At 50.1% G+C, this 12,141-nt stretch overlaps 1 protein-coding gene across 1 annotated transcript in view; it reads right to left on the bottom strand.

The window, feature by feature from the left end:
* dpep1 (dipeptidase 1) overlaps positions 1-12,141 on the bottom strand; it is a 67,722-nt gene that overhangs the window by 32,492 nt on the left and 23,089 nt on the right. The window contains exons 4-6 of the mRNA XM_072518059.1: positions 10,571-10,721; positions 9,436-9,505; positions 2,033-2,209 (exon numbers count right to left, since the gene is read on the bottom strand). Of these exons, the coding sequence (XP_072374160.1) occupies positions 2,033-2,209; positions 9,436-9,505; positions 10,571-10,721 (398 nt within the window). The remainder of the gene's footprint in view (positions 1-2,032; positions 2,210-9,435; positions 9,506-10,570; positions 10,722-12,141) is intronic.

Raw genomic sequence — 12,141 nt, 5'->3', positions numbered from 1 at the left:
GGAGGGTGCGGGTCTCTCCGTCTCCTGTGGTCTCCGAGGGGCATCCTGCGGGCGTCGCATGCTGGAGGGTGCGGGTCTCTCCGTCTCCTGTGGTCTCCGAGGGGCATCCTGCGGGTGTCGCATGCTGGAGGGTGCGGGTCTCTCCGTCTCCCGTGGTCTCCGAGGGGCATCCTGCGGGCGTCGCATGCTGGAGGGTGCGGGTCTCTCCGTCTCCTGTGGTCTCCGAGGGGCATCCTGCGGGCGGTCTGCATCTGTGGGGATGGGTGCCTGGACGTTTGGTCCTGCGATACACAATGAAGCATGCATGGTTAGACATCAGGCAGTGATCAGGTGATACTGGGAGGGGGATATAGGGGAGGGGGGATATGGGGACGGGTTGTCGGTGGCTCACTCGCTAGTACGCCCCCGACCTCTGCATCAGCAACCTCCCGGTCCTCAGGTCCGCCAGCCAGTTCCAGGGCCCTTTCCTCGTGTACGGTCAGTGGCCTCTCATCAGCGGGCCCTCCTCCAGTCCTCACATGCTCCCTATTGTTGTGTGCGCGCTTATCATGTGGGGGGGGGGGGCAGGGGTAAAAGGCAACAGTGTTAGGCAGGTATATGAATGCACGCCATCGGTTGCGCGTGCATTGCAGAGGTTAAGGTTAGGGCTGGATTCACTTGGGGATATGGGGGAGGGGGGATATGGGGGAGGAGGGGATATGGGGGAGGGGGGATATGGGGGAGGGGGGATATGGGGGAGGGGCGGATATGGGGGATATGGGGGAGGGGGGATATGGGGGATATGGGGGAGGAGGGGATATGGGGGAGGGGGGATATGGGGAGGGGGATATGGGGAGGGGGGATATGGGGGAGGGGGGATATGGGGGAGGGGGGATATGGGGAGGGAGGATATGGGGGATATGGGGGAGGGGGATATGGGGTAGGGGGATATGGGGGAGGGGGGATATAGGGGATATGGGGGAGGGGGGGATATGGGGAGGGGGGATATGGGGGAGGGGGGATATGGGGAGGGGGGATATGGGGGAGGGGGGATATGGGGGAGGGGGGATATGGGGGAGGCTCACCCTGCCTGCTCTGACGAGGTCGTTCACCTTCTTGTGGCACTGGGTGCCTGTCCGTGGTATCAGGGCCACAGCGGTGACGGCCTCTGCCACTTCCCTCCACAGACGCCGGCTGTGGCGCGGGGCAACTCTGCGGCTGTGCCCGGGATACAGGGCGTCCCTCCTCTGCTCCACCGCGTCCAGGAGCGCCTCCACATTGCGTGACTCGAACCTCGGGGCTGAGCGACGGCCAGCCATCCAGTCGGGTGTTCCGGTTGTTTGGGGTGCGGCCTTATGAGCCGTCACGCCGTGCAGCGCGTATGACGCTGCACGGCGTGAACCACTGCGCAAGCGCGGATCCCGTTACGTCGCTGGTAGCCCATTTCGGGCCGGAGACTATCGACCCATTTTTCCGACATGACGCAAGTCGGATTTGCGCCGTTTTTTGCGCCGATCGGCGGACTTTCCGCCGATAACGGAGAATTTCGCCCCTTTTTCCTGTTATATTTCATCTATGCTTTTTCCGCAGGTTTTTCTTACTGTCTAATCACCCTTATGATTCAAGACAGCTCCAATAGCGAATGGAGAATGGGTTTAGACTTATTCCCCTGAAAGAGTAAACTCACCCTCGCAACACCTACAGCTGGGCTTTGAGCATTAGTAGTGCTCCAGAGCACCAACCACACATTCACTTTTGAAATGATGTACCTCGACAACCTCTGCAGATGTGATGCTTTTTATGGGCAAGTGAATAATTTTAAACTCATGAAAACATTTGGACGGAACTTGAATGCTTAGCACTTCAAATAAGTTAATATTTGGAAAGACTCTTGCAGAAACGTCTATGCACCTGTGCCAGATGTTGAATGGGAATATCTGTCGTGATTATTGTGCAGTTTTACAAATACATTTTTTGTAAACATGCAAAGGGATCCTTCAAAATTTCCACAAAATCTGATCAAGAAGCATGAATTTATAACAGGGATTCTTACCACTTTCTTCAGAATTTCATCTGGCACATTACGTTTATGGTTACATAGGGTATAGGCAGAGGAGTGACTAAATATGACAGGAGCCTTTGAAAACTGCAGTGCATCCTTCATTGTTTTGATAGAAACGTGTGCTAAATCGATGATCATTCCCAGGCGGTTCATCTCCAGAATGATTTTCTAAGATGAAATGAAAAAGAATAACAATTCATTATTTTACTCAAAGTTGAGTGAAGCTCATTTATTAGATTAGTTTTGAAATAATTTCAATCTGACTACATGCAACATCTCTCGGTCTCAGTCCCCAGTTTATTGTCTGTCAGCAAATTGCACCAACGGCCCAATTTAATTTTTTATTCCACTGTGTGAAGCTTGGTCAACTCAGTAGCTTTTACAGGTATTATTCTTTTAAAGATTGCTGCTCCAATCATTAGTAAAGTGGTGCAACAAAATATAACTTGGCTTGTTTACAAATGATTTTAAGCTAAGGATTGTATGGTTTTCCATAAGTCTACTCCATACTCAGCACTTCAAGCTTGCAGGATTTCTTTCAGTAATTGATGGCACAGACAGTAGCAATTCAAGGAAACAGTTGATCATTATTTTCTTGGGGCAACTAAGGATGGACAATCAATGTAATATTACCAGCACTGCTCACAGCCCAAGAAGAAATTTTAAAAAGTAAATATTTTGTAGGTTGAAAATGTCTTTCAGATTTTCAGTTGGCAAACAGCAGTATTCACATATTAGTAAATTATCCTAATTTGTTCACATATGAAGCTGATTGTTTTCTTCACTGTAGTGTGATAAATGCAAGAAATTGTTATGGATATATATTGCACTTTCTATCTATTGCAGTAATGTTATTAAAAACCTGGGTTAGGTATATATTTGTTGCAGTAATATTGTTAAAGTACCTATGTTAAGGTTTCCAGACTGTGGGCGGGTTTCTCCAACCCCACCGGGTCGGAGAATCGCCGGGGGGGGGGGGGGGGGGGGGGCGGCGTGAATCCCGCCCCGCCGCTCCAACGCTGGCTGCTCGAATTCTCTGGCGGCGGTTTTCGGGCGGGGGCGGGGATCGCGCCGCGCCAGTCAGGGGCCATTGGCAGCAACCCCCCCCCGGCAATTCTCCAGCCCCGATGGGCCGAGCAGCCACCCATTTTCGGCCAGTCCCGCCGGCATGAAATGGACATGGTCCATCCCGGCGGGACCCAGTTTGGAGGGCGGTTAGCGGGGTCCTCGGTGGCCTGGCCCGCGATCGGGGCCCACCAATCTGCGGGCGGGCCTGTGCCGTGGGGGCACTTCTTCCCTCCGCGCTGGCCTCTGTAAGCCTCCGCCATGGCCGGCGCGGAGAAGAAACCCCCTGCGCATGTGCAGGAAACACACCAGCGGTTCTGCCCATGCGCCAGAACACGCTGGCAGTCCTGCGCATGCGTCAACTCACGCCGGCCAGCGGAGGCCCTTTGGCGCCAGTTGGCATGGTGCCAACTCCTCCAGTGACGGCCTAGCCCCCGGAAGTGCGGAGGATTCTGCAACTTCCGGGCGGCCCGACGCCGGAGTGGTTCACGTCGCTCTTGGCGCTGGTACGGGCCGCCCCGCTGATTGCGGGAGAATCCCGCTCTATGTGTCTGCTAAAGCTGTGATTAGGGAGTCATAAAAGGTGAGGTAGTGATTGATTTTAACCATTTACTTGTTTACAGCGAGATGGCTAATGGGATATTGTTTTAATTGCTGGAGATTCTTTTGAGAGTAGATATTTTATGAGTGTTTGTGTTTAGTCCTAGCTAAGTAGGTGATGGGACATCTTAGTGGGACACAGGTGATGTAATTAATGGGAGGAGCCAGGTCTGTCTGTAGTTTGCAATTTTGCTAAATGCTGTTAGGTTGAGCAGAAGCGCCTGACATGACAGAATGATTTTCAGGTTGTTCTTGACAAGCGTCTCTCTCCAAAGGTCTGCAAAGATAAGCAAGTAACCTGTTTTGTTAACTTTATTTGCGAGTGGCATTTGAAATGTTTTGGGTTTGCTAATTTGGTAGTGGTAGGTGTAGAAAATAAGTTAAAGTTTTTCCTTTTATTTAAGAACTGTTTAAGTGTTAATTGTAAAGCTATTTATTTGATGTTAATGTGGTTAATTCTGTGTTTCAATTAAAGCTTGTTTTAACATAAAAGATACCTATTGGTCAGAGTCATCACTTCTGGGATGAAGTATCCTTTTCTCACAGTTTTACAAATTGAATAATTGTTGGGGTTTCATGTCTGGCATCCTAACATAAATTAGGGTCTGGTCAGGTATCCTAACAGTATATACTAAAACATTCCTATGTTGCACTGTTTACAAATAGCTTTTCTAAATTCCACATGAATTATTTTGCAAAACTGTATTCTGACTTGGAGACTTGGCTACCAGGAGTAGATGTCATAAATTTGGGGTACCTCTTCCTCATGGCTTTCTGTCCATTCATTTTAATACTTGGAGAATCCATTGGAACAACCACCCAAATTTGCAACGTGTGGATTGGATTGGATTTGTTTATTGTCACGTGTACCGAGGTACAGTGAAAAGTATTTTTCTGCGAGCAGCTCAACAGATCATTAAATACATGGAAAGAAATGGGAATAAAAGAAAATAAATAATAGAGCAACACAAGGTATACAACGTAACTACATAAGCACTGGCATCGGATGAAGCATACAGGGGTGTAGTGTTGATGAGATCAGTCCATAAGAGGGTTGATGCGCAATCAATTACTCTCGAGACAAGGTGAGGCATAACTAATAGGCTTTAATCTGCTAGAACTGTACCCAGCAGCTTCGATACAGAAAGTGAAGGCTGCTGGGACGGCATTGGTTCTTACACTCCGCCTCTCAGGGCAGAGCTATGTACACCAGCCAATGGTAGACTCCATGGTCTAACCAATGGTCATCCACCTCTCAGGTACCGCAATACCTGGTATTACCACATTCACCCCCTGTTAAAAAAGAGCCCGGCGGGGTGATGGCCAGCGTTAATGGTCGCCTTTCGCATGGTATGACCGGGTATGGAGGTGCCGTGATGTCGAGGGTAATAACAAAGTGTTCATGGTGCAGCAATCAGTCGAACGGGTGGCCTCGTCATCCTTCTGGAGCATCTGGGCTTCGGCGGTGATTCTGATGGGGGTCCCGGCGGTTGCGACTCCGGGAACGTGATGTCGTCCTCCCAGGAGGCTTTGTCACCCCTAGGCGGCGCTGTTGGGGCGAAAAGTGTGGAGGGGGAAAAGGCACCTGTAGGGGACGTCGGTGTTTGTTCGGGCCTAGGCAGGAGCGGCGGGAGTACTGACCCTCCAGTTAGGTGCTGTGGGGAGGGTGGGGGTGGGAGCAATGGTGCGGGTGCGCGTGGGGCTCCGGCAGGCGCCAGGTCCCGAAGGGAGACCGTGTCTTGGCGGCCGTCAGGGAACGCTACGTAGGCGTACTGGGGGTTGGCGTGCAGCAGGTGGACCCTCTCGAGCAACAGGTCCGACTTGTGCGCCCTCACATGTTTCCGAAGCAGGATGGGTCCGGGTGTCGCTAGCCAGGTTGGGAGCGAGGTCCCGGAGGAGGACTTCCTGGGGCAAACAAGGAGACGTTCATGAGGTGTCTGGTTTGTGGTTGTGCAGAGCAGCGACCGGATGGAGTGGAGGGCCACCGGGAGGAGTTCCTGCCAGCGGGAGACTGGGAGATTCCTGGACCGTAGGGCCAGCAGGACGGTCTTCCAGACCTTGTGCGGGACAGGGCATCAGGAGGCTCGTTCAGCTTCCCGGGACGGTACAAGATCTCGTAATTGTAGGTGGAGAGTTCTATCCTCCACCGTAGGATCTTGTCGTTCTTAATCTTGCCCCGCTGTGCATTATCGAACATGAAGGCAACCGACCGTTGGTCCATGAGGAGAGTGAACCTCCTGCCGGCCAGGTAATGCCTCCAGTGTCGCACAGCTTCTACTATGGCCTGGGTCTCCTTTTTGACCGAGGAGTGGCGAATTTCGGAAGCATGGAGAGTACGGGAGAAGAAAGCCACAGGCCTGTCCGCCTGATTGAGGGTGGCCGCCAGAGCTACGTCGGACGCATCGCTCTCGACCTGGAAGGGGAGGGACTCTGCGATGGCGCGCATCGTGGCTTTTGCAATGTCTGCTTTGATGCGGCTGAAGGCCTGGTGTGCCTCTGTCGACAGGGGGAAGGTTGTGGACTGGATCAGGGGTCGAGCCTTGTCTGCGTGATTGGGGACCCACTGTGCGTAATAGCTGAAGAACCCGAGGCAGCGCTTCAGGGCCTTGGGGCAGTGAGGGAGGGGGAACTCCATGAGGGGGCGCATGAGCTCAGGGTCGGGGCCTATGACTCCACTTCGCACTACGTAGCCTAGAATGGCTAGACGGTCGGTGCTAAACATGCATTTATCCTTATTGTATGTCAGATTAAGGATTTTCGTGGTCTGGAGAAATTTGCGGTGGTTGGTGTCGTGGTCCTGCTGGTCATGGTCGCAGATGGCGACGTTATCCAGATACGGGAACGTAGCGTGTAAGCCATACCGGTCCACCATTCGGTCCATCACTTGTTGGAAGACCGAGACCCCGTTCGTGACACCGAAGGGAACCCTTAAAAAGTGATAGAGCCGCCCGTCTGCTTCAAAGGCAGTGTACTGGCAGTCACCAGTACGGAGGGGTAGCTGGTGGTAGGCAGACTTGAGATCCACCGTGGAGAAGACCTTGTATTGCGCAATCCTGTTCACCAGGTCGGCTATATGGGGGAGAGGGTACGCATCCAGTTGCGTAAACCTGTTGATGGTCTGGCTATAGTCAATGACCATCCTATGTTTCTCCCCGGTCTTTACCACCACTACTTGAGCTCTCCAGGGACTGTTGCTCGCTTCGATGACCCCTTCCCTCAGTAGCCTCTGGACCTCCAACCTGATAAAGGTCCGGTCCTGGGCACTGTACCGTCTGCTCCTGGTGGCGACGGGTTTGCAATCCGGGGTGAGGTTCGCAAACAGGGAAGGCGGGTCGACCTTAAGGGTCGCGAGGCCGCAGACAGTAAGGGGGGTATAGGGCCGCCGAATTTAAAGGTCAGACTTTGCAGATGGCACTGGAAATCCAGCCCAAGGAGGGTGGCTGCGCAGAGGTGCGGCAGGACGTACAGGCGGAAATTGTTGAATTCCCTGCCTTGGACAGTGAGGTTCGCTAGGCAGAACCCCTTTATCTCCACCGCGTGTGACCCGGAGGCCAGGGAGATCCTTTGATTTACGGGATGGGTGACAAGAGAACAGCGCCTTACCGTGTCAGGGTGAACAAAGCTTTCCGTGCTCCCAGAGTCTATCAGGCACTACGTCATGTGGCTGTTGATGGAGATCGTCGTTGTAGCTTTTGCAAGCGTCCGGGGCCGACTCTGGTCCAGAGTCACTGAGGCCAGTTGCAGTAATGGAGAGTTCTGGTCGGGGAGCATGTAGTCGGCTGTGCTGGGGGCCTGGGGCCCCATCCAAGGTGGCGTCACCCATGGGTCGCACATGGAGTCCGGGGATGAAGAAGATGGCGGCGGCAAGGGACAAAATAGCGGCGCCCAGCAGTCCAGCGTTGTGTCCGGGGGTGCAAAATGGCCGCGCCCGCGTGTCGCACGTGGCTTGAGGATAGGGGGGGTGGCGGTGAGCGCTGGGCGGTCGGGGCCTGAAAGGGGGGTTGCCAATAGTCACTGGAGACCGCGGCCATGGCGCGGGCCTGGCAGACCCCCACATAGTGGCACTTCTTGCCGCACCCTTTGCAGGTGGCGGTGCGGGCCTGCCCGTAGAAGAAATAGCATTGTCCGGCGGCGCTAGCGGGCCGTTTTGCCGCGCAGGCTTGCGGGGTCAGGGGAAAAGTCTGAGGGGCTGCCGCTACGGGGTGCCACGCAGCCCAGGGGGCTGCCGCGCGTTCGGGAGCAAAGGACAGCGTGTTTTTATAGGCAACGTCCATGGACCCCGCCAGAGCCCGTGCCTCAGTATGTCCCAGAGTGTCCATTTCTAGGAGCTTTCGGCGGATATCGGGGGAAGTCATACCTGCCACGAAAGCATCCCTGATCAAAAGTTCCGTGTGCTCGTTCCCGAAACTGGCGGGCAGCCACAGTTTCGGCCCAGCACCAGCAGCGGTCGGTAGAAGTCTTCCAACGTTTCCTCGGGGCTTTGCCTCCTAGTCGCCAGCAGGTGACGAGCGTAGACCTGGTCACCATCTGTGACTCCCTCCTTTTTTTTTTAAACCAAATATTTGGGACCAGACATCCAAGAAGAAAATACTGACAGTGCGAGCAGTCTCGTAGCCTGTGTGGGCGATGCGGTGGATGTACTATCCCAGTGTTTGAGGATGTAAATAGCATATGGAAAGCAACCCAAGAGTCGCCTTAAAACAAACAAAAGAGTTTTGAACTAAAAGTTCCAAATGGGGCGCGTACGGGCCGCGGCGGGCAAGAATGGGTAGCCCTTAAAGCACGCCAGCCAATGTTTGAAGATAGCAGCAGAGTTGTCCGCGTGGGGGCTGAGCTGAAGGCATTCCTGTTTGATACGGAGATCCATCCTTTCAACTGAAGTTGTAGCAAATTAAATTGATGCGCAATCAATTACTCTCGAGACAAGGTGAGGCATAACTAATAGGCTTTAATCTGCTAGAACTGTTCCCCAGCAGCTTCGATACAAAAAGTGAAGGCTGCTGGGATGGCATCGGTTCTTATACTCCGCCTCTCAGGGTGGAGCTATGTACATCAGCCAATGGTAGACTCCTGGGTCTAACCAATGGTCATCCACCTCTCGGGTACCGCAATACCTGGTATTACCACAAGGGTCATTTAGGAGTTTGGTAACGGCGGGGAAGAAGCTGTTTTTGAGTCTGTTCGTGCGTGTTCTCAGACTTCTGTATCTCCTGCCCAATGGAAGAAGTTGGAAGAGTGAGTAAGCCGGGTGGGAGGGGTCTTTGATTATGCTGCCCGCTTTCCCCAGGCAGCGGGAGGTGTAGATGGAGTCAATGGATGGGAGGCAGGTTCGTGTGATGGACTGGGCTATGTTCCTGGTAGACAAGGCTCTATGCTAGGAATATGATTCTGTAAAATTGCTGCTATGTTTTTGATAAAACTTCCCTGGTTTGTGTAGGCGAAGGAATCCGAAAAGCCAAGTGCCATTGGCCAGAATACTGTCAAAGCAAGTGATGCAGTGATGTAGTTCAAGGAGATCAACAATCACATCTTGGCTTGCAAGGAATGATAAAAGAAGTTTGTTCAATCCAATTTTCATTGAAGACTTTTTCCCTGACGTTTTGGAAAATATATTTGATGCATAGGTTGGATTAGTGCATAGAAGCCTTGCGTTTATAAAAAAGAATGCATTGATTAACACATTGATATTTAAAATTCAACACTCTTCAGCATTAGTGGCATGCACTAACCTTCCCATACTCAGACAATCCATTACTCTCAACTGGATCAACTCCTTTGTCCACAAGCCAGTTATCTGCCCTGAAAGATTTGAAAAATAGAGCTTACATTTCTTGGGCAGGTATTCCAATGAAGCATAGATTTATGGGCTGAAAGTTTTTTGTGTTTGTTAGCTGCAAGTGTTCTTTGTGAAATGAGTCTGTCGGCCTTAATCAATTATTTGCCATGGCTTCTTCAAGTGGGTTTGGGCCAGGGCTGCAAACATGCAGGAATTACACATAAATAATATGGCACTCAACTGTAAGTATGATAGAAATAGAAATGTGCTAACTATCAAGGGGAAGTACCATTCTCCCCTGTTAACCCCACCACTGAAACATCTATGAAAATACTGTGATGTTCTTTACTTTCTGAATGAGGATGGTTTCGAAGTGCAGTGTCTCACAAAGAACATCAAGCTATGTTTTGAACAAAGCTAATTTATTTACACTACAACTAAATAGGCAGAACTTGCTTGCTAAGTTATAAAAGATTACAGATTAACTAAAAAACTATGATTCTAACTACAGAGCTCCTGATAACACGACTATTCACTATCTCGCCTAACAACCTACTCCCCGAATCAAGAGTATCACGTTATCCACGTGTATGCGCTTGATCGCCATCTAGAGGTTGGGTGTGGTTACAGCAAATTGTTAACCCTTCATTATTCTTACAATACACATATTGTCACAAATACATCAAAAGTTCAATTAAGAACATTTTTAAAACTTTATTCTTGCCAGCATTTGTTACGCATCCCTAATTGTCCTTGAGAAGGTGATGGTGAGCTCCCTTCTTGAACTGCTGCAGTTTTTTGTGGGGTAGTTGTTTAATTGCCCATCAGCATTTATGATTGAGTACAGAGCTTTGGTCTGATCTATTGGTTGGTTATTTAATTGCTAATTTCTGGCTATTGCATTCGCCTTCCATTGTTTAGCATGCAAGGAGTCCTGTGTCGTAACTTCACCAGGTTGACACCTCGTTTTTGGGTATGCCTGGTGCTGGTCCTGCAATGTCCTCCTGCACTCTTTGTTGAACCTTCAGAGAAAATATATGGATGATCTTTTAAAAAAAGAGAAAAGAAATATCCTAACTTTGTCTTACCATGGTGTATTACAGCTGTGTGTGAGGGTAATATACCGAACGCCCAGCTGATAGAAGAGGCGTAGTGTAGCCATGTTGCTGTCAATGGAGTGTCCACCCTCTACACCAATTAAACTGGCCACTTTACCTTTTCTGAATGATTCAATAATCTCTGCATTCAAAAGGAATAACAGGTTATATCCAATAATTCACTTGGATTCAGATTAAGGTGATTTAGTACATTTACATTTAGCAAACCGGTTTCCTAAATTTCAATTGCTTTATTTAATTTATATATTTTATTTAATTTCAAAGCCATGTTTGGAAAATATGTACTGATTGAAAAGCCAGAGAATATCTTGTTGCTTTCTGCCTTTCCAGTGACAATTCTTTATTCAGACACCTAACCTAAATAACAATTCAATAGGACTCAGAGGGATCACAAAGTTAGTCTACAGGTACAGCAAGTGATTAGGAAGGGAATTGGAAAGTTGGTGTTTATTGCAAGAATATAAAAGTTGGGAAATTTTGCTTCAGTTGTATAGGGTGCCGGTGAGACTATAAGTGGAACTCTCCCATGCCCTGGCTGGCGGGATCAATGGCAGGTTGCAGGGGTGGGGGGAGTATTTGGTGAGAGGTCCAAAAATCCGTTTCATGTCAGCTTGAAGTTACAGAGGGATCATCCGATGCTGCCCGCCATGTTGGATCGGGAATCTCACTGGAGGTCAGCATGGAACAGATTTGTGTCCAGCTAATGGAATGTGGATGAAGGCCTGACTGGAATCCACCCCTCCCCCCCCCCCCCCCACCTCCCCCATCCACACCTGATTCTCTACACTGCCAGCGGTGACACTGGACCAATGTGACATGCAAAAGTTGTTGAAGAAGGCCTGGAGCTGCCTCCTGAATTCAGGATGGAGGCTGCCAGTAACCCTGGAGCCTGGAACAGCACAAGTCAGGATAAGCAATGGCATAATGGTGCTGTCATCTGACTCGTAATCCAGAGACCTGGGGTGATGCTCTGTGGACGCAGGTTTGAATCCCACCACAACAAATGGTGACATTTGAATTCAATCCAAATCTGGTATTAAATGTCCAATGATGACCATTAAACCATTGTCCCACATTTTAACCTCCCTAGCGTAATTAATCATGCATCTTTTGGCCTTTGCAACAAGAAACTCATCCCACCTCTGCCAGATAGGAGAATTCCACCTCATATCGGTGGTACATGTTACAGTTTTGGTCACCTTATAATATAATAATCTTTATTAGTGTCACAAGTGGGCTTACATCAACACTGCAATGAAGTTACTGTGAAAATCATTGAAGAAAGGATATAAATGCGTTAGAAGCAGTTCGACTGATACGTGAGATGTGGGGTTATCTTATAAGGAAAGGTTGCACGGATTGGGCCTGTATTCCTGAGGGAATTTGACAGGTTGAATGCTGAAAGGACCTTTCCTCTTGCAGGAGTAACTAGAACTATGAGACACAGTTTGAAAATAAGGGGTCCCCCATTTAAGATGAAAATGAGGAGAAATATTTTTCCCTCAGACGATCGTTAGCCTTTCGCACTCTCTTCCCCAGAG

The sequence above is a fragment of the Scyliorhinus torazame genome, chromosome 10, assembly GCF_047496885.1.
Source record: "Scyliorhinus torazame isolate Kashiwa2021f chromosome 10, sScyTor2.1, whole genome shotgun sequence".
Lineage (NCBI taxonomy): Eukaryota > Metazoa > Chordata > Chondrichthyes > Carcharhiniformes > Scyliorhinidae > Scyliorhinus > Scyliorhinus torazame.
Note: the sequence above shows the minus strand (reverse complement) of the source record. Positions and strands in the feature narration are given on the sequence as shown.